At 68.4% G+C, this 20,687-nt stretch overlaps 1 protein-coding gene across 1 annotated transcript in view; it reads right to left on the reverse strand.

Annotated features, from left to right (window-relative positions):
- Positions 1 to 733: 733 nt before the first annotated feature.
- Positions 734 to 20,687, reverse strand: part of MUC5B (mucin 5B, oligomeric mucus/gel-forming) — a 29,741-nt gene continuing 9,787 nt past the window's right edge. Inside the window, exons 19-50 of the mRNA XM_082682475.1 lie at positions 20,311 to 20,366; positions 20,125 to 20,225; positions 19,890 to 20,041; positions 19,446 to 19,584; positions 19,251 to 19,364; positions 18,398 to 18,577; positions 17,777 to 18,016; positions 16,926 to 17,082; positions 16,616 to 16,744; positions 16,370 to 16,514; positions 16,237 to 16,280; positions 15,960 to 16,157; positions 11,674 to 15,764; positions 7,812 to 10,329; positions 7,494 to 7,678; positions 7,095 to 7,266; positions 6,179 to 6,435; positions 5,770 to 5,956; positions 5,441 to 5,666; positions 5,184 to 5,362; positions 5,046 to 5,115; positions 4,730 to 4,830; positions 4,407 to 4,438; positions 3,949 to 4,129; positions 3,675 to 3,779; positions 3,547 to 3,584; positions 2,950 to 3,066; positions 2,707 to 2,793; positions 2,490 to 2,612; positions 2,205 to 2,250; positions 1,944 to 2,052; positions 734 to 1,554 (exon numbers count right to left, since the gene is read on the reverse strand). Of these exons, the coding sequence (XP_082538601.1) occupies positions 1,350 to 1,554; positions 1,944 to 2,052; positions 2,205 to 2,250; positions 2,490 to 2,612; positions 2,707 to 2,793; positions 2,950 to 3,066; positions 3,547 to 3,584; positions 3,675 to 3,779; positions 3,949 to 4,129; positions 4,407 to 4,438; positions 4,730 to 4,830; positions 5,046 to 5,115; positions 5,184 to 5,362; positions 5,441 to 5,666; positions 5,770 to 5,956; positions 6,179 to 6,435; positions 7,095 to 7,266; positions 7,494 to 7,678; positions 7,812 to 10,329; positions 11,674 to 15,764; positions 15,960 to 16,157; positions 16,237 to 16,280; positions 16,370 to 16,514; positions 16,616 to 16,744; positions 16,926 to 17,082; positions 17,777 to 18,016; positions 18,398 to 18,577; positions 19,251 to 19,364; positions 19,446 to 19,584; positions 19,890 to 20,041; positions 20,125 to 20,225; positions 20,311 to 20,366 (10,684 nt within the window). The 3' untranslated portion in view covers positions 734 to 1,349. The remainder of the gene's footprint in view (positions 1,555 to 1,943; positions 2,053 to 2,204; positions 2,251 to 2,489; positions 2,613 to 2,706; positions 2,794 to 2,949; positions 3,067 to 3,546; positions 3,585 to 3,674; positions 3,780 to 3,948; positions 4,130 to 4,406; positions 4,439 to 4,729; positions 4,831 to 5,045; positions 5,116 to 5,183; positions 5,363 to 5,440; positions 5,667 to 5,769; positions 5,957 to 6,178; positions 6,436 to 7,094; positions 7,267 to 7,493; positions 7,679 to 7,811; positions 10,330 to 11,673; positions 15,765 to 15,959; positions 16,158 to 16,236; positions 16,281 to 16,369; positions 16,515 to 16,615; positions 16,745 to 16,925; positions 17,083 to 17,776; positions 18,017 to 18,397; positions 18,578 to 19,250; positions 19,365 to 19,445; positions 19,585 to 19,889; positions 20,042 to 20,124; positions 20,226 to 20,310; positions 20,367 to 20,687) is intronic.

Below are 20,687 nucleotides of genomic sequence, written 5' to 3' on the forward strand. Positions count from 1 at the left end.
CTGCCCCAGCAGCTTCCACCAGCAAAGGCATCGCCTTTGCCTCCCCAGGTGGCAGCCGCACCCGAAGCCACCCCTCCCCACGGGGGCCACGTCTCATCCTTCCTGCCAGTAAAGCCAGGGAGCCTTCTGCGTCCGGGGCTGTGTGTGGGGTCCTGTCGGCCACACCCCACACCTGCTCCCCACGTCTTGCTGCTCCCCAGCACGTGTGCGTAGAGCTCTCTGGCGAGAAGTCCCCGCCCTTGGGGGAGATGAGAAAAGGCGGCCAGAATAGAGCGAGCTGCGGGGGATGAGTGCCCGGCAGCAAATTCGGTGTGTGAGCCGCGGCGGGGAGCGCAGGGGTGGCGGCACCCGACAGCCTTCCCGGGGCCCGAGTGGCACCAGGCGCCCCCCCTCCCCGTGCGCCCCCAGCCTGTGAGGCAGCGGCCTCCTGCATGGACACACTGGGCCGTGGCCATGCCCCCCGTGGGGCCCCCAGACTTCCCACATCCGTGAACCAGCTTCCTTAGAAACCCCTGCGTGCGAAATCATGGAGAGGGTCGTTTCCAAGCCCCGGGCTCATCCCCGGCCTCAGCCAGAGCCCCACGGCCTGAGACGGACCCCGAGGGCCTCCGGGCCCCTCATCCCACCTGTCACTCCTGGGGGGAGGGACACACAGGTCCTGGGGTGCTGCACAGCCTGATGGAGGAGAAGCCTAGGGGGCTCCGTGGGCAGAAAAGACACCAGGACCAAGAAGTGTACACGATGCTCAGTGTTTATTTGCAGGACGGGGACAGGGTGGGCGGAGGGAGTGCGGAGCGCCGACCCCTCCCTGGCCTGCCTCCCAGCAGCCATGGTCACCCCAGGCCCAGGTTCAGACGTGGGCACGGACAGCCAGCCCTCCGACCTGACGCTGGACCTGACGCGGCTCCCCAGAGGCAGCTGGCGGCCGCTGGACAGGCCCCAGCCCACATCCTGCTGCAGGAGGTGGCCAGCAGGAACCTGCTGCAGCGGTCGGCACGGTGGCTCCAGGCATCCTCCCGGCACGAAGAAGGGTGAGTCCGGGCGGTGCAGACACTCGTCTCAGGTGAGGGGCAGGTCCTGATGGCCAGACAGTGGCCAAGACGTGCTGGAGGGGCTCTGAGGGCAAGGCTCCTCCCAGAGCTCCGGTCAAGCAGGTCCTCACTGTGCCCTCACCCTCCGGGCTCACCCCCAAGGCACAGGTCCCGTGAGTGCCCAGGTGGCAGGTGTGCCCGGGCCCCTGCAACAGGCTGGCCGAGCTCTCGGTGGCTGGGCGGTATGTGTCCCGGCTCCAGATGGGGTGGGGGGGCTGGTAGGAGGGGGTCAGAATGGCAACGGACAGTGGTGGACCCCTAGGTCAGGAGGATGGGGGTGCTGTCCTCGGGCGCCTTGGGCGAGTGGACACAGGCCGGGGCACAACCGCACTTGTCCACGTGGGTGTAGGTGCGGCGGACGGCCGTCCCGTCGGGGCACCGCAGGGTCACCACCTCCTCGTGAGCCTCCGTCTCCCTGCAGCAGGTGCACTGGCGCTCCATCGCCTGGGCCTCCGCGGAGTACCTACAGGCGCACGGCCGCCATCAGGACCCACCCGGTCCAGCCCCAGCCCCCAAGCTCCTGGCTTCCCGGGGGCGGCTAGAGCCGATGGCCCCCACCTGCTCCGGGCAGCCCCGAGCTCATCCTCGGAGCACTAGGGGCGTGTCTGACCTGGCCTGGGGCAGGGCTCGGGGTCTCTGAGCTCCCACCTGCCCCCGCCAGTCTCTGTCTTGTCTTGGAACCACGCGTGGCACTTGCTGACCCGGGCAGGACACTCTTCCCCCGGGAGGAGCCCACCCCGGGCTTGAGCCAGCCCCCCGCCGTCCCCTGCTCTCCTCACCCACTGCGCCCACCTGCCCAAAGCCAGCGCAGTGGGGAGGGGGGCGTCCCAGAAGGGGCCAGGGCTCGCTCACTTGGACAGTCCGGGACATGAGCCCCCGCAGAACGTGACGTTGACCGGGGCCTGGGTGGCGCAGCCCTGGTGTGTCAGGATGGTCCTGTTGACGTGGACCTGGCACTGGTCTGGGCGGACAGAGGAAAGGCGGGGTCACCTCTGAGGACCCCGGGCCGGGGCCGCCCCCGCGCCACCCTGCCGAGCCCCGCGCTCAGGGTGGGGTCCCGGGGGCCAAGGGCAGCGTGGGGCTCGGAGAGCAGGTGGGCCAGCCTCGACTTACCCACTTCCTCACAGGAAAAGCAGCAGCCCGTTTTCCTGAGGATGCCCTGAAGGGGGAGGGGGAGAGAGAGGGCGGGCTGGGGGCGGGCTGGGGGCTCTGGGTGGGCGTGGCCTCTGAGGCGGCGGGGTGCCTGCGCTGGGGGGGCGTGGGGGGGACTGGGAAGGACGGGGCCTCCCAGGGGAGGCGATGAGGGCGCGGCCTCCGAGACGGTGCGGGCTCCGGCCGCGGATCTGGGGCGCGCCGGGCGGGGCCCCTGCCCTGGGGCAGCCGAGCGGCAGGACACACCTGGCAGCCGGACATGTTGGCGCAGGGCGTGGCCCTCGTGATGAGCACGTGGAGCCCATTCCTGACCTGGCAGCGGTACTCGGTGCAGTTGTCCACCAGGCTGTTGACCCAGGTCTCGCTGGGCTGCAACGCAGTGGGGGGGTGCGTGGAGGCTCGCAGAGACGGGCCAAAGGGAAGGGGTGCTGGGCTGAGGGGCTGAGAGCGAGCCCCGGCTCACCTGGACCAGCTGGCCGTCCTCCGTGGGGCAGGCCGTCTGCACACACTCGCCACAGCACTGTCCGTCCACCTTCCGGTACTCGGAGCCCTGAGGGAGGGGTGGGTTCCGACCGTTCCCCCGGCCCTGCCCCCCAACCCCCCTGCACTCCCATCTACACCCTAAGAGCCCAGCGACCTCCTTGGCAGCCCCCACCCCTGCGACGCCGTGTCCCTGCCCAGGGTGGGGGTGCCCCGGGGGGCTTACCGGGGAGCAGGTGGTGTTACAGGTGTCCTCCTCACACTGCACGGTTGGGCCCTGGCTGTCCCCAGGCAGGCAGGTGCACGTGTGGCAGGGAGTAAGCGACGGGAAGGTCGCCCCGATCTGCGGTGGACGGGGACGGTGGAGGTGAACCCCCCCTGCTGCTGGGTAGGGGAAGGGGAGGCCTACAGAGAGCGGGTTCTTCTTCTTCAGATGGAATTGTGCTTGTGCCCCCGGCTGAGCACACCCCAGGGCAGAGGCAGGACCCCAGGCCGGCTGGAGGGGCTGGGAGGGCACGGCCTCACCCCAACACTCTTGTCTCGAGGGAGCTCCCGGGACACACGAAGCTAACTTCTCAGGGGCAGCCAACAGTCCCCCAGGTGCTCGATACACAGGGCTGTCCCCGTGTCCCCCTCGCCTGTGTCCCCATGTGGCTCGAAAGGACCTGGAGCCCCCACACGCGTCTCCACTGTCCTGGAGGAGGGTGCAGGCGGGGCCGGGCCCGTGCAGATGGGGGTGGAGGTCCCCTGTGGCCGAGCTGCGCCTGCTCCTCCCCCCCACGGCCGCCCATCCCACTCAGCCCCCCGGCTGCTGAGCCCTTACCCCAAAGGCGGTTTGGTTGTAGTAACACAGCAGAGGTCCTGGAAGGAAAGGGGGCCTGAGCACCCGCCCGGCTGCGGGGGAGGAAGGGCTCCAACCCTCCCGCCGCCCGAGCTCCCAGCCCCGCTCACGGCAGATGAAGGTAGGGCAGCAGTCACCCTCCTTCTGGGTGCGAATCAGCTCCTCTCCTGGCCGGCATCGGGGTGGGCTCTGGGGACACGTGGTTGTGTTGCAGACTGTGGGGCGGGGCGGGGTGTGTCAGGGCTTGAGCCTTCTGTGTCCCCGCTGGGTCCCCTCACGGAGCCACGGCGCACCGGAGGTCGGCGGCAGCCCATCCTCGGCCCCGCAGGCCCCCCCCTTCTCCCCTGGTCACCCTCCGGCCGGGGAGGAGGGCCCAGGGCTCACCGCACAGCGTCTCCAGACAGCAGGAGTTGTTGGCCAGAGGCCTGGTCTCGGTCACGAAGCCAGCCCGTCCGCACTGTGGGGGCCACTCCTGGGGCTCGCACGGCACGGGGGCGCACTGTACTGACATGGAGCCCTCGTGGCACAGGCAGGCCTGGCAGTTGCTGACCCAGCGCTCCCCAGGCTGGAACAGAGCAGTGGGGGTCCCTGGAGACTCCTGGACTGGGCCGGGGCCTCCGGGGCCACATCCGGCAGCAGGGAAGGCTCCCGCCCTCAGCGTGGCCTGGTCAGTTCTCGGCCTCCCACTCAAGCCGCCATTGCTGGCGCAGCCCCCGTGATGGGGACGTGTCTCCCACCGGGGTACCCCACCCCAGTCCCCCACAGGGGCTGCCCGGGCAGAGCAGGCTGCCCAGAGATCGGGCCCTCCCTGCCTCCGCTCAGGCTAGGGGCAGAACACTCACGGATTTGGGAAAGCCATCGGGTCCCACACAGGCTGGAAGGGAAGGAGAAAGGGAGTCAGTGGGCATGCTGTGGTCCCAGACCCAGCGGGCAGAGGCCACGGGCCCTGGGACCTGTCCTTGCAGGCCTGGCCGCCCCACCCCCGGCCAGGGCTCTTCTTCCTGCCAAGGGCCCCACGTCGAGGCCACACAGACCCTCAGGCCGGGCGCAGGCCGGGAGTGTGAACCCCCGGGAAGGGTTGGCTCCCGGCTCGGGCCTCCCCCACCCCGGCCGCCTGCCCCCAGCTCTGCGGCGGCTCCGTGGGGCCTCCGTGGCCGGCGCTCACCGCAGGCGCGCACGCAGACATCCGTGTGCGTGTTGAAGAGGGTGAGCCCGTCGGGGCAGAAGCAGCCTTCCGCCAGCCCCTTGCCCCCTCCGCTCTGGATCCTGCAAAACATGGTGGGCGGGCCTGGGACCCTCGATCTGTAGAAGTGGCCGTCCGAGGGGGAAGGGCAGAGGGCGTGGCAGAGGACTGGGGCTGACCCACTGCCCAGGCCCGGAGTTGGGGGGGGGGGCGGGGACGGGGCAGAAAGCCCCAGGGTCCTGAGGCTGGGGGTTCGCACGCCCTCCTGGTCTGCCCCAGACCCTCAGGCAGGCTTTACCTAGAGTCGCAGGACGCGGGCTGTGCAGGGCCACACGGCCGGTACACCTTGTCGGGCGGGCAGGTGACGTCTAGGGACACAGAGACTGGAGTCAGGTGGGCCGAGGAGGCCAAAGCCCCCGGGGCCGGCCCGACTCACCGCACAGCCCGTTGGTGGCATTCCGCCAGTCGCTGCACACGCCCCGGGCACGGCAGAGCGCCGCGTAGGCCTCCAGGCTCCGGCAAGGCGCTCGGGGGTCATCGGCCTGGCAGCTGTCACTGACGCAGGAGCTGACGAACGGGTCCGGGGGGATGAGGGCGCGGCACTCCGCAAAGAGCCTGCGGGAAGGGGCGGTCAGAGGCCGGGGCGCGGGCGGGCAGCACCCCACACGCACCAGACCCTCAGGGGCGACTCACGGGCTCTGCAGCAGCTCGCAGAGGGGCGCGGGGGGGCATGGGGACGAGGCGGGCGTGGTGGGCGCGGAGGGCGAGGTCCCCGCCGTCGGGGGCGGGCGGGTAGGCGCCAAGCAGCCCTCCCGGCCGCTCTCGGGGACCAGCCAGTGGTGGGCCATATCTTGGCAGGTGGCGGCCATGGTGCCGTCCGGCCGGCGGCAGTCATCTGTCCGGCTGTTGGTGCAGGTGCCTGGGCGGCAGGACAGCGGAGTCACCCCTCCGCCGCTCCGCTGCTCCCCCTGCCCGCCCCCCTGCTGGGCGGCTGTGGCCCAGGCGCCCCAGCACCCGCTCACCGCACTGGCCCTCGGTGTTGTGGCTGAAACGGCTGTAAGACAGCTGGATGTGGAAGACCTGCCCGTTGAAGGTGACGCTCACACCAGCCGCGGTGATGTCGATGGTCATCGTGGTCGCGCCCGTCACCGACACACTCACGCCGTCCTTGCTGAAGCCCGAGCCCACTTGCATTTGGTCGAACAGGATCTGGGGACATGTTGAGGGATCTGTGAGGGGTTGCTGGGGCCCCGAGTCCTTGGCACCCCTGCCCCGAAGGGCAGATGCTCCCCTTGGAGCCTGGGGTCCCAGTCGGCCACGTTGGGGTCCCCGAGGCATCCTGCGTGCCCTTGGCCCTGCCTGAGGGGCCTCCGGGAGCTGCCCTCGGCTCCCGCAGGCCCTCCCTGGTGATGCCGGGACAGGGCCGCTCACCAGGCTCTGCTCCTGCCCGTGGGCGCCGGTGTGGGTGGTGAGGATGACCTCCATGGACTTGTAGTGGACGCTGAGGGCACGGGGGCAGGGGGCTGTGGCGGCGGCGGCCCCGCAGTAGTAGCCGTTCATGGAGATGCTGAGGTTCCCGTAGCGCGGGCGGATCTCCTTCATGAGCACGTGGGTGCAGTTGTCCGCGAAGGAGTAGGTCGTGCCGTCGAAGGTGGTGTAGTGGGAGCCCCCCCAGCCGCTGCAGGAGCCTGTGGGGTGTGGACGGTCCCTCACCCGGCGCCACCGCAAACAGCCTCCTCAGGGTGGCGCCCCGGCCGCCCGGGGCCCCATCTGCCTTTCTTATGAACGGGCCTGGAGTGGGCTGCCTGGTGGCCACAAAGGCAAGTCCTCAGCCCCACCCAGACCCTGGGAACGAGCCCTCTCTGGCAAAAGACCTTCATGTCTGTCAGTAGGTTTAGGACGTCAGGGTGATGCCATCTTGGATGACCTAGTGACAGGTGTCCCTGCAGGAGCAGAGTGGCCACAAGCCCTGGCACCCTGGAGCCCCAAAGCTGGGAAGGCGGGAAGGCCGCCCTGCAGCCTCCAGAGGGACAGTCGGTCCCTGCTGGTGTTTTGACCCCCGGGTGTGGCCCTCGCTTCTTCTGGGAACCCGAGCCCTGCGCCATCCAGGGGCTGGGCCAGAAGTGCTCCCACGGAAGCTCCGGGACGGACACTCAGGAAACGCAGGACCACAGCCCCACCCGGCACCCGATCCGGTCACAGAGGCTGCCGTGAGCGTGGGCTCCGCAAACCTGGGCCGTCCCCCGGCTGTGGCGCGTGTCACCGACTCTGGCTGGCGCTGTGCACCGCGGCCGTGGCCCCCGGTGAGTCCCCCAGTGCCCTCTGCCCTCACCGTGCCCCAACTTACACTCGCACTCAAAGTGGAAGTCACACGGCTCATTGTCCTGCGACACTCTGACCGGCGGGTGTCCGTTCACGCAGTGGATGCTGGCCACCGGCTTCCGCCCCAGCAGGACCACGTGGTTGTGGCCCTCACACCGAGCCACTGTGCAGTCTGGCAGGGTCCAGGACTCGTTCACCTGGAAGAGAAGGGCGCAGGGCTCACCGGCTGGGATCACGGAACCTGCCCCACAGCCCTGCCACGGCCCCAGAGCCCTCCCTGCCCGGGGTGCGGCCCTACATCCCCGCCTCCCGCAGTGCCGTCCCGGCCCCGACCCCGAGTGCCACCCTCCAGCCAGAGCTACCCGGAGAGAGCTCAGGGGGGCCACAAGGACCCGGCCAACTGGGCTGCTGGCAGGAGGCACACCTGTCGGGGAGGGATGAGGAGGTCGCAGCCCTGAGGCTGGGAGGGCGAGGCCGCTGGCGTCGAGGAGGCCTCCGTGGGCGGGGACGTAGGGCAGGCATCCTGGAAGCGGTCAATGTCACAGTGCTGGCTGCAGACGGCGTAGAAGGAGCAGCCCGCGCCGTCCGTCTTGTTGTACACGATGTCCCCTGTGAGGAGACAGTCCCCAAGACGACACGGCAGGGTCAGCTCCGGAGAGCTCAGGAGGCACAGGGTAGACCCACAAGTCTCAGCAACGGAGTGCCCAGGGCGGGGTAGGGGGGATGCGGCTCCTGCACTCACCGGGGGAGAAGAGCTGCCCCAGCGCCCGGCAGAAGCAGCGGGTGGTGAAGTTCCCTCTGGAAGACACGGGCGGCCCCGGGGTGGTGAGGACGGACATGGGCGAGGTGCTCACTGTCACTGGCAGCAAGGTGCGGGGTGCCGAGGACCTGGAGGCGGCCGTGGAGAGGCCCACGGTGGTGCCGGGCAGAGAGCTGGTGGTCTCGGGCACAGGCGTCCCCCGGGAGGGCGTGGTGGGCTCGGGGGCGGTGGGGCTGGGGCAGCGGCCGTCGTCCTCACAGCAGAGCAGGCGCACGTGGTAATTGTCACAGTAGCGCAGGGGTCCCGGCTGCTCCCGGTTGCGACACACCAGCCCGAAGCTCACGTTGCACTGCACCACCTGCCCCAGGTCCTCCAGACGCGCGTGCGGCGCCCTTTCCGAACGGCATTGGATGTCCTGAGGGCGCTGGCAGAAGTCGTGGCCCGCTGAGCGGAGAACCGAGAAGGTCTCGAAGTCCCCGCCGTCCAGGCCTGGGATGGGGTAGTCCTCGTCAAACCAGTCTGTCCACGTGCACCGTGGGCTGCAGCCCGTGGAGGACGAGGCGGCCGGGCCGTGGGTGGCCGAGCTGAGCAGCGGGGGCGTGGAGAGCAGCGTGGTCCCGAAGGTGGCCGTGCTGGGCAGGGACCCGGGGGAGGTCCGGGGTCTGGAGGTCACCTCGGGGACCGTGGTGGGTGGACGGGGTGAGGTGGGCTTGGTGGTGGTTGTGGTCGGGGTCCCCGGGGAGGCAGAGGGACCGGGGCTGGAGACCCTCTCTGTAGTCCTGGCAGGGGAAGGAAGGGTCTGGGTGGTGGAGACAGGAACCCCATGCGTGGTCCCAGGGGAAGAGGGTCCCGTCTGGGTGGTCCTGGGGGAGGCAGGAGAGATCTGGCTGGTGGAGACAGTGTATCTCTGTGTGGTCTCAGGGGAGGTGGGGTGGGTGGTCGTGGTCTTCAACCTAATGACTCCCGATGACGTTTGGCCTATGCTGGTGCTGGTGGTAGAGACAGGGACCCCATGGGTGGTCCCAGGAGAGGAGGCTCCTGTCTGGGTGGTCCTGGGGGAGGCAGGAGAGATCTGGGTGGTGGAGACAGGAAGCCTATGGGAGGTCCCAGGGAAAGAGGGTCCCGTCTGGGTGGTCCTGGTGGAGGAAGGAGAGATCTGGGTGGTGGAGACAGGAAGCCTATGGGAGGTCCCAGGGAAAGAGGGTCCCGTCTGGGTGGTCCTGGTGGAGGAAGAAGAGATCTGGGTGGTGGAGACAGGAAGCCCATGGGAGGTCCCAGGGAAAGAGGGTCCCGACTGGGTGGTCCTGGGGGGGGCAGGAGAGATCTGGGTGGTGGAGACAGTGTATCTCTGTGTGGTCTCAGGGGAGGTGGGATGGGTGTTAGTGGTCCCCAGCCTAATGACTCTCGATGACGTTTGGCCTATGCTGGTGCTGGTGGTAGACACAGGGACCCCATGGGTGGTCCCAGCGGAAGAGGGTCCCGTCTGGGTGGTCCTGGTGGAGGAAGGAGAGATCTGGGTGGTGGAGACAGTGTATCTCTGTGTGGTCTCAGGGGAGGTGCGGTGGGTGGTCGTGGTCCCCTGCCTAATGACTCCCAAGGATGTTTGGCCTATGCTGGTGCTGGTGGTAGAGACAGGGACCCCATGGGTTGTCCCAGGGGAAGAGGGTCCCATCTGGGTGGTCCTGGTGGAGGAAGAAGAGATCTGGGTGGTGGAGACAGGAAGCCCATGGGAGGTCCCAGGGAAAGAGGGTCCCGTCTGGGTGGTCCTGGTGGAGGAAGAAGAGATCTGGGTGGTGGAGACAGGAACCCCATGGGTGGTCCCAGGGGAAGACGGGCCTGTCTGGGCGGTCCTGGAAGAGGCAGGAGAGATCTGGGTGGTGGAGACAGTGTATCTCTGTGTGGTCTCAGGGGAGGTGGGGTGGGTGGTCGTGGTCCCCTGCCTAATGACTCCCAAGGATGTTTGGCCTATGCTGGTGCTGGTGGTAGAGAAAGGGACCCCATGGGTTGTCCCAGGGGAAGAGGGTCCCGTCTGGGTGGTCCTGGGGGAGGCAGGAGAGATCTGGGTGGTGGAGACAGGAACCCCATGGGTGGTCCCAGGGGAAGACGGGCCTGTCTGGGCGGTCCTGGAAGAGGCAGGAGAGATCTGGGTGGTGGAGACAGTGTATCTCTGTGTGGTCTCAGGGGAGGTGGGGTGGGTGGTCGTGGTCCCCTGCCTAATGACTCCCAAGGATGTTTGGCCTATGCTGGTGCTGGTGGTAGAGAAAGGGACCCCATGGGTTGTCCCAGGGGAAGAGGGTCCCGTCTGGGTGGTCCTGGTGGAGGAAGAAGAGATCTGGGTGGTGGAGACAGGAAGCCCATGGGAGGTCCCAGGGAAAGAGGGTCCCGCCTGGGTGGTCCTGGTGGAGGAAGAAGAGATCTGGGTGGTGGAGACAGGAAGCCCATGGGAGGTCCCAGGGAAAGAGGGTCCCGTCTGGGTGGTCCTGGGGGAGGCAGGAGAGATCTGGGTGGTGGAGACAGGAACCCCATGGGAGGTCCCAGGGAAAGAGGGTCCCGCCTGGGTGGTCCTGGTGGAGGAAGAAGAGATCTGGGTGGTGGAGACAGGAAGCCCATGGGAGTTCCCAGGGAAAGAGGGTCCCGTCTGGGTGGTCCTGGGGGAGGCAGGAGAGATCTGGGTGGTGGAGACAGGAACCCCATGGGTGGTCCCAGGGGAAGACGGGCCTGTCTGGGCGGTCCTGGAAGAGGCAGGAGAGATCTGGGTGGTGGAGACAGTGTATCTCTGTGTGGTCTCAGGGGAGGTGGGGTGGGTGGTCGTGGTCCCCTGCCTAATGACTCCCAAGGATGTTTGGCCTATGCTGGTGCTGGTGGTAGAGAAAGGGACCCCATGGGTTGTCCCAGGGGAAGAGGGTCCCGTCTGGGTGGTCCTGGGGGAGGCAGGAGAGATCTGGGTGGTGGAGACAGGAACCCCATGGGTGGTCCCAGGGGAAGACGGGCCTGTCTGGGCGGTCCTGGAAGAGGCAGGAGAGATCTGGGTGGTGGAGACAGTGTATCTCTGTGTGGTCTCAGGGGAGGTGGGGTGGGTGGTCGTGGTCCCCTGCCTAATGACTCCCAAGGATGTTTGGCCTATGCTGGTGCTGGTGGTAGAGAAAGGGACCCCATGGGTTGTCCCAGGGGAAGAGGGTCCCGTCTGGGTGGTCCTGGGGGAGGCAGGAGAGATCTGGGTGGTGGAGACAGGAACCCCATGGGTGGTCCCAGGGGAAGACGGGCCTGTCTGGGCGGTCCTGGAAGAGGCAGGAGAGATCTGGGTGGTGGAGACAGTGTATCTCTGTGTGGTCTCAGGGGAGGTGGGGTGGGTGGTCGTGGTCCCCTGCCTAATGACTCCCAAGGATGTTTGGCCTATGCTGGTGCTGGTGGTAGAGAAAGGGACCCCATGGGTTGTCCCAGGGGAAGAGGGTCCCGTCTGGGTGGTCCTGGTGGAGGAAGAAGAGATCTGGGTGGTGGAGACAGGAAGCCCATGGGAGGTCCCAGGGAAAGAGGGTCCCGCCTGGGTGGTCCTGGTGGAGGAAGAAGAGATCTGGGTGGTGGAGACAGGAAGCCCATGGGAGGTCCCAGGGAAAGAGGGTCCCGTCTGGGTGGTCCTGGGGGAGGCAGGAGAGATCTGGGTGGTGGAGACAGGAACCCCATGGGAGGTCCCAGGGAAAGAGGGTCCCGCCTGGGTGGTCCTGGTGGAGGAAGGAGAGATCTGGGTGGTGGAGACAGGAAGCCCATGGGAGGTCCCAGGGAAAGAGGGTCCCGTCTGGGTGGTCCTGGGGGAGGCAGGAGAGATCAGGGTGGTGGAGACAGGAACCCCATGGGTGGTCCCAGGGGAAGACGGGCCTGTCTGGGCGGTCCTGGAAGAGGCAGGAGAGATCTGGGTGGTGGAGACAGTGTATCTCTGTGTGGTCTCAGGGGAGGTGGGGTGGGTGGTCGTGGTCCCCTGCCTAATGACTCCCAAGGATGTTTGGCCTATGCTGGTGCTGGTGGTAGAGAAAGGGACCCCATGGGTTGTCCCAGGGGAAGAGGGTCCCGTCTGGGTGGTCCTGGTGGAGGAAGAAGAGATCTGGGTGGTGGAGACAGGAAGCCCATGGGAGGTCCCAGGGAAAGAGGGTCCCGCCTGGGTGGTCCTGGTGGAGGAAGAAGAGATCTGGGTGGTGGAGACAGGAAGCCCATGGGAGGTCCCAGGGAAAGAGGGTCCCGTCTGGGTGGTCCTGGGGGAGGCAGGAGAGATCTGGGTGGTGGAGACAGGAACCCCATGGGTGGTCCCAGGGGAAGACGGGCCTGTCTGGGCGGTCCTGGAAGAGGCAGGAGAGATCTGGGTGGTGGAGACAGTGTATCTCTGTGTGGTCTCAGGGGAGGTGGGGTGGGTGGTCGTGGTCCCCTGCCTAATGACTCCCAAGGATGTTTGGCCTATGCTGGTGCTGGTGGTAGAGAAAGGGACCCCATGGGTTGTCCCAGGGGAAGAGGGTCCCGTCTGGGTGGTCCTGGGGGAGGCAGGAGAGATCTGGGTGGTGGAGACAGTGTATCTCTGTGTGGTCTCAGGGGAGGTGGGGTGGGTGGTCGTGGTCCCCAGCCTAATGACTCCCGATGACGTTTGGCCTATGCTGGTGCTGGTGGTAGAGACAGGAACCCCAAGGGTGGTCCCAGGGGATGACGGGCCTGTCTGTGTAGTCCTTGGGGAGGAAGGAAGGATATGGGTGGTGGGGACAGAAACCCCACGGGTGGTCCCAGGGGAAGTCGGGCCAGCCTGGGATGTGGCACCACCCAGCGTGGTCTCCGGGGCAGACGGGAGGGTTGCCGTGATCTGCAGCCTAGTGACCCCTGGTCGTGTGCTGGAGCTGCTGGCGGCGGCCGGCTCCGTGGTGGGCTGTGTGGCGCAGTGGCCGGGGCCATCGCAGCACAGCACCCGCACACGGTAGTTGAGACAGGTGCGGCCCCCTGTCTGCCAGTTGTTCCTGCAGATGAGTCCGTAGTTCACGTCACAACGCACATCCTGACCCAGCTGCTCCCAGGGCACGTCTGGGTAGAGCACAGCCTGGCACTCGATGGCCTCGGGCTCCGCACAGAGCTGACCGCCCGCGTCCCGGATGTGGTAGTAGGTCTCGATGTCACCCCCGTAGCGGCCGGCCCGGGGCTGATCACTGTCCAGCCAGTCGGTCCAGCGGCAGGTGGGCAGGCACGTGGCGGTGTTCGTGGTCCGGCCGGTGCTGGGGGCTGAAGGACTGGGGACCGTGGTGCTTGTGGGCAGCACAGGGGTCGGACCCGGGCCGGCGCCCCGCGAACTGAGGGCCGTGGTGGCCAGGGTGCTGGTGCAGCGGCCGTCGCCCTCACAGCAGAGCACGCGCACCTGGTAGTTGAGGCACATGTGGAAGGGGCCGGCCTGGTCCTCGTTGCGGCACACCAGGCCGTCCTCCAGGCCACACCGAACCACCTGGCCCAGCTCCTCCAGTGGTGTCTCTGGCCGCGCCTCCGCCCGGCACTGCAGTGCCCGCGGCTGCTGGCAGATGGCTTTGCCCGTGGCCCGGAGGTTGGCGTAGGTCTCGAAGTCCCCACCGGAGGCCCCCGGCGCTGGGTAGCTCTGGTCCAGCCAGTCTGTCCAGGCACAGCGGGGCTCACAGGCCGTGGACTTGGCCATGGGGGAAGTGGGGGTCTGTGTGTGGCTGGAGGTCACAGGTGGGGATGTCTCGGTCTTGCCCGTGGGCACTGTCGCCCTGGAGGCGGCCGTGGAGAGGCCCACGGTGGTGCCGGGCAGAGAGCTGGTGGTCTCGGGCACAGGCGTCCCCCGGGAGGGCGTGGTGGGCTCGGGGGCGGTGGGGCTGGGGCAGCGGCCGTCGTCCTCACAGCAGAGCAGGCGCACGTGGTAATTGTCACAGTAGCGCAGGGGTCCCGGCTGCTCCCGGTTGCGACACACCAGCCCGAAGCTCACGTCGCACTGCACCACCTGCCCCAGGTCCTCCAGACGCGCGTGCGGCGCCCTTTCCGAGCGGCACTGGATGTCCTGAGGGCGCTGGCAGAAGTCGTGGCCCGCTGAGCGGAGAACCGAGAAGGTCTCGAAGTCCCCACCGTCCAGGCCCGGCGTGGGGTAGTCCACGTCGAACCAGTCTGTCCACGTGCACCGTGGGCTGCAGCCCGTGGAGGACGAGGCGGCCGGGCCATGGGTGGCCGAGCTGAGCAGCGGGGGCGTGGAGAGCAGCGTGGTCCCGAAGGTGGCCGTGCTGGGCGGGGACCCGGGGGAGGTCCGGGGTCTGGAGGTCACCTCGGGGACCGTGGTGGGTGCACGGGGTGAGGTGGGCTTGGTGGTGGTTGTGGTCGGGGTCCCCGGGGAGGCAGAGGGACCGGGGCTGGAGACCCTCTCTGTAGTCCTGGCAGGGGAAGGAAGGGTCTGGGTGGTGGAGACAGGGACCCCCTGGCTGGTCCCAGGGGAGGAGACATGGGTCTGGGTGGACGCTCTGGTTGTGGCTTCTTTCCCCAGAGATGTGGAGCCCCCAGGGGCGGGGGTGCTGGGGCAGTGCGGGCTCGGGCGACAGCAGAGCACACGGATATTGTAGTTGAAGCACATGTTGAAAGGCCCCTTCTGGTCCTGATTCTTGCAGACCAGCCCCGTGTGCAGATCACAGCTGAGCACCTGTCCGATCTGGTCAATGCTGACCTCGGGGTAGTTCTCTGCACGGCACTCAATCTTCTGGGGTTCCTCGCACAGCGTGCCCCCCGCAGCCCTGATGTTGTCCAAGGTTTCCAAGTCCCCGCCCTCTACTCCTGAGGTTGGGAAGTCCACGTCAAACCAGTCTGTCCACTCACACTGGGGCTGACAGCCAGCCGTGCTCTGGCTGGGGGTGGCGGCCGTCGTGGCCGTTCCCAGGGTTCCCGGCGACATTCTTGCTGCGGTCGTGCGCGGCTCTGTGCGTGGGCTGGACGTGGGGCCGGCGGGGACAGTGCCTGTCGTGTGTGTTTGTGGGGTCTCCCTGGAGGGGCCGCCTGTGGTCTGCGCAGTGGCCAGTGTCTGTGTCCCGGGGGTGGGCCCCGCGCACTGGTCTTGGCGGCAGCACAGCACGCGGATTCTGTAGTTGTAGCACATCTTGAACAGGCCTACCTGCTCTTCGTTCCTGCACACCAGGCCAAAATCGATGTCGCAGTGCACGCGCTGGCCCAGCTCCTCAGCGCTCCTGCCGGGGAAGTTCTCGGCCTGGCACTCGATGTCCACAGGCTGCTCGCAAATGGCCCCTCCTGTGCTCCTGATCTTGTCGTACGACTCAACGTCCCCCCCGGCCTCCTCAGACTTGGGGTAGTCCACATCGAACCACTCCGTCCACTGACATCGGGGCTGGCAGGAGGTGGTGGCCAAGGCTGGGGAGCTGCTCGACGCCCAGGTCCCTGTCACGGTCGTCTCTGCCGGCGGGGTCTCCGTGGCAGGGGTGGACCTGGCCAGTGGCTGCCAGCTGGCGGCTCGGGGGTAGGTGGTGGTGCCGAGGGCCGTGGTCGTGGCCCCGGGGGAGGTGGTGGTGCCGAGGGCCGTGGTCGTGGCCCCGGGGGAGGTGGTGGTGCCGTGGGCCGTGGTCGTGGCCCCGGGGGAGGAGCCACAGGGCAGGTAGCTGCAGCAGAGGACCCGCAGCTCGTAGTCATGGCAGAGCGGGGGGCTCTGCTCGCTGTTGAAGCAGGTCAGCCCCCAGGCCACATCGCACTCCACCTTCTGGCCCAGCTGCAGTAGTGGGGTGTCGGGGAGTCGCCGTGCCCGGCACTCAACGCTCACCGGGGCCAGGCACACCTCGTAGCCCTTCTGCCTGAGGTTCACAAACGTCTCGAAGTCTCCGCCCGCCATGCCGGGCTCCGGGGGGCCGCTGTCATACCAGTCGGACCAGAGGCAGAACTCGCGCACACACACGGTGGTGACGGTGGGAACTGAGCCTGTGGGCCGGGGGCGAGGACCTCGTCAGCCTCCTCTGCACCCCTGCCAGCCATGCCCAGGAGCAGGGGTGACCGGGGCTGTTGGTTGTGCTGAGGACGCCTGCTCTGACCTCCTGCTCTGCCCAGACTGTCACCGAGGTCTGGGCTTAAGGCTTTGGGGGTGAGCGGGACCAGCAGCGCGTCCGCCAGGCTCACCTGGCGTGGAGAGCGGGACCGCGGTGGTGGTGAAGGTGAAAGGGGTTGTGGATGGGGTTCCGGGACATTCCACAGCCCGCCGGAGGATGGTTCCGTTCTGTCCGCAGATGGCCAACAAGCAGGCGCCGAGCCCGTCGGTCGTGTTGTAGATGACGTCCTCGTAGTGGTAGGTCCTGCCCTCGTAGACGCAGGTGCAGGCTGGGAGACAGGGCCGGCATGGGGCTCACTCACAGCCCTCAGCCCTGGCCCCAGCCCCGGAGCCGCCCCTCGGCCTTACCTGTGAGGCTGTGTGTGCACCGGAGGCCACCGGCTGTGCACTCGCTGGGGAAGAGGAGAGGGAAGCGCTGAGGGCCCACCAGGCCACGCCGGCACTGCTGCCCGGCTCCCTGCCCCGGGCCCCGCCCACTCACCAGCTCTGGCAGTTCTCTGCCGTGGGGACCCTGGCGCCCACGTCGTGGTAGTTCCCGTCCTCGTCATAGCAGCCACACTGGGCCACGCACTTCATCTGGTCCTCGCTGAAGAATGGCTCGCTGGGCGGGCACCTCGGGTAGCAGCCTGGGCAGGCACAGTGCGTGGAGGAGACTCGCCCTCGGGGCCGGGTGCTGGGCACTGTGCGGGGCAGCCGTCCCGCCACCTGTCCCCTTCCCCGCCCTCACCTTCCAGGCCCGGCAGGTCGTGCAGACAGCGGCCGCCCGGGTTCCGGCATGTCCTCATGCAGGGCGCCCCGCACGGCTGGTAGTGCCACTCGCACTGGCCCTCGGGGTTGTAGTAGTCGCAGAACAGGGCTGCGCGCGGAGGGGGGCAGCTGAGGGCGCACCTCTTGCTTCCTGCCCCGCCCTCAGCACGCTGGTGCCGTCCCGCGGCGGCCTGCCCGGCTGGTCCGTTAGCACCCAGACGTGGGCCCGCCCCTGGGCACCCGGGCCCCACCCTGCCCGCCCTTCAGTGCCACAGCAGAGCCCCACTCACGGCAGGTGTCCGGGGTGCGCCAGGACACACACACGCCAACGTCGCGGCAGGCCTGCGCGTAGGCGGCCACGGCCGTGCAGAAACACTCACAGTCGCCTCCTGAGTCGCAGGCGCACGCATCGCCCACGCAGGCCTCGTAGTACTTGGCGGGGTCCACCTGGGGGAGGGGGAGGGGCCGCTCAGCCGTCGTGGGGGACCTGCAGCCCTGCATGAGCGCGGGAGCGGCCGCACACGCACCCCACGTCTGCGTCCGAGATCCGTGGCTCCCACCCGCCTGGCACCGTCACCACACCCACATGGTACCTCTGGTTGAGACGGCCCTCCCCACGGCCGTCATGACCCTGCTGGTGTCCTCGGGGTGAGGGGACAGCCCCCTGACCACACCCCTCCCTCAAGTAGCAGAGCCCAGAGGGGACCCAAGACACGTTTGCCACCAGCCTGTCCCTCCTAAGCTGCCCACATGTCAGCAGCAGGTCCTGCGCCCTGAGATCACGCTTGTGCGCGGGCAGCCACGTCCTTGAGAAAGTCACAGGAAGGACCTCAGGGCGCAGTCTCGGAGGAGAACCGCCAGTCCCCGGAGCTCGCGAGGCCCGGCTGCAGGGAACGTGGTGGGACGGGAGGCGGCCCCCGCGGTCCGGATGTCTCGCAGCCTCACTGGCAGGGGAGGGGCCGAGCGGTCACGGGGATACTCCAGCCGGACCCCGGGGTGTCGTGGCACACCGCTTGGACCTCCCACGTGCCAGCAGCCACGTCCAATCCAAGCTCGGAGGCCCAGCCCAGGCCAGACCCAGCTCTGCCGGAAGTGGGGTGCAGGCCCAGTCCCCAGGTCAGAGCCCGGGGCCTCAGCCCACCTGAGGGTGGCAGGCGGCGAAGGTCGCGCTGTTGATGATGCTGCACTGCTTCTGGGCCCAGGACTTGCGGTACGGGTTGGCGGTGCAGGGGTCGCGGGGGGCCGGGGCGTCGGGGCAGGCCGGGGAGAACTTCCAGCTGTTGCCGAACTCCAGGGCGCTGCCCACCACGGACTGGCCGCGCGTGGTGAAGTCGTTGATGGCGTTGTCGTCGAAGTTCCCGCACAGCCCGCAGACGCGGCCCTGCAGACGGGAGGCGGCGGCACGGGGGGCTCAGGGGGGCAGCCTGAGGGTTCAACACCCAGCCCAGACCGGCAGGGGGACTCCAGGGTAGTGCCCTGTGACCTTGCAGGAGGACAGAGGGCCCTATAGCCAGCAGGCGGGCAGGCGGATAGGGGGGCAGGCCGGGGCCGGCCTAGCGGGCGTGGGGACACGCGGAGCACGAGCAGGGTTCTGACCAGGACTCAGCCTGTTGGACGGTTTGGCCTCGACATGCCCTTCGGAAGCCAGCGTGGAGAGCGGACTCGCCCCGGCCCTCGGTGGCTCATCAGCTGCCAGAGGGGCCAGATCTAGGAGTGGGGGCTCCGGCCATGCCCAGAGGGCCCGCAGCCCGCCGGCCCTCACCTTGTAGTCCTGCGTCAGCCGCACGAACACGCTTGTCCTCCGGTCCCAGGACAGCACGAGGCCGCCGCGGGTCTCCACGGTGAGGTAGTTGCCTGTGTGCCGGACCTTGTAGGGCGGCTCTCCGCCCGGCCCCCACTGCACCACCCTGTAGCCGCCGTCCTGCAGGACCAGCTCGTAGCTCTGCGGGGGACGCACAGGGCAGCGGCTGCAGGGACTGAGGGGCCGGCTTGGGGGCTGGAGCCCACCGGAGGCCTGAGGCAAGGGCCCCACGGGCGGTCAGGGGCCCAAGCGCGAGGCCAGGGTCAAGGAGGAGCGGGCTCCCGACACTGTCGGCGAACACGAGGCCGGACCTGAGCAGGGAGAGCTGAGGGCCTGGGGAAGGGCCACGGGTCAGTGGGGGTGATGTCCCCGGAGAGCAGTGTGGCTCTCCGCCTGGTGAATGCCGACCTCCCTCGGCTGGAACTGGGCACCCCAATGTCGTGGGCTGAACACAGGCGCCCACAGCGTGTGTCCCCATCCCGGCCCTGGAGGCGGGGAACGCAGTCTTGTTTGCAAGAAGGGTCTCTGTGGGGGTCAGGGAGGGACAGCTCACCCGGATGAGGGTGAGCCTCAGCCCAAACACAGCGTCCCTGGGACAGGAGAGAAGGGGCGGGCCCGTGGGGGAGGGGCGGGGGAGGCAGGAGGGAGCCCCCCCCCCCAGGCTGGCAGGGGGCTTGGCCCTGGGGACCCCTGCTGCCAGACTCCGGGCTCAGAACCGAGAGAGAATGCATTGCTCTGGCGTCGGGTGCCCCGGCTGCGGCCACTTGTCCAGGGGAGGACGGAGGGAAGGACAGGGCTCCCGGGGGCCCCTCACCTCCAGGAAGAGCTTGACGGCCTTAGAGCAGGTGACGCCCGTGGTCCCGCAGGGGACGTTCTCGGTGACGACGCGGAAGGTCCCGTTGGCCGTGCCGTTGCTCCCACAGTAGTCCTGCGATGGGCAGGGGTCAGGGTGAGCTCGGGCTGCGGGAACAGGTGGGCCGGGTCGGGGGACGGAGGGGCCCCCACGCACCTGGACCAGCGTGTACTCGCAGGTCCCCTCGAAGCCATAGCGCTCCCCGTCGAAGGTGATGAAGTGACCGTCCCCATAGGCCACACAGGTGCCCAGGCAGGGCTCGTGGCCGCATACCCACCGGCGGTTCCTGCAGGTGCTGAGGACGGCAGACAGCTGCTCACCCCGAGCCCAGCACCAGCCCTGGCCGGCTACCCTCTGCAGAGGGCTAAGCAGAGGGAGCAGTGTGGACACCGGCCCACTGCCCGCCTCTCTCTGGCTTCCAAGCCCTCAGCACCTGGTGAGGCAGGGGCAGGGGTCCTGGTGGCAGCTCTGAATGGCCGGGCCCCAGGGGCACCTTCTAAGGACAGAGGGGACCGTCCCGGGCTTTCCCAGGGGTGGGGACAGCGCCAGGCCTCGGCTCCTCCCCCACCTCCTCCCTCCCGCAGGGGGTCCCCGACCCACCAGGTGTTACAGTCCACCCGGATGGTGTCCCCCGGCTTGTAGACAGCCTCGTTGTGCAGGCAGGGACAGTCCTCCTCGGCCACACAGCCCCCGCTGCCATCCGACACCAGCCCCAGGGGGCAGACGCATCCGGACACACAGTGGGTGCTGAACTGTGGACGGGCATGGTGTCAGCGCTTGTCCCCCCCCCGTGCCCAGGGACGCTGGGGCGCAACCCGCTCTCCCGGCCACTCACACAGTCCACGTCCAGCGTGTGGCAGCTCCTGAGGCACTCGGCCCCGGGCGCGCCCGCCGAGGTGTTGCTGCAGTCCAGGTACACCATGGGGGCCACACACCCTGCAGGGGGAGACGACTGGGCTGGGAGGGGCCGCAGCCCAGGCCCATGGAAGCCCCTGAGCCCGGGCGCGGCGGGAGGCCCTACCTGAGCTCCGCTGCTCCGCCGCTCCCAGGCAGCTCAGCCTCCCGGCCACACACGAGCTGCAAGAGACAGGCCAGCCTGCTGGGCCCACTGCCCACCCACCACCCCTTGGGCCCCATCCAGCGCTCTGCCCAGAGCCCAACACACACACACCCCGCCTGGGCACCGGACCCTCAGAACCCTGCCCCCGGCCAGGGGCTGGGTCCCTGTGTACCGCACAGCTGAGGGGCGGAGGGCGGGCATCCCTCCCAGGGAGCCCCGCTGTGATTCAGAACCATCCCAGGAGGCCCAGAGACCGTCAGGTAAGACATGGGGGGTCAGAGTGTTGCAGGCTCAGGACAGGATGTCGGGGGGGCAGTGGCGCGCTGGGGACATGGGCG

The sequence above is a fragment of the Mustela nivalis genome (assembly GCF_964662115.1).
Source record: "Mustela nivalis genome assembly, chromosome: 9".
In the NCBI taxonomy this organism is placed as follows: domain Eukaryota; kingdom Metazoa; phylum Chordata; class Mammalia; order Carnivora; family Mustelidae; genus Mustela; species Mustela nivalis.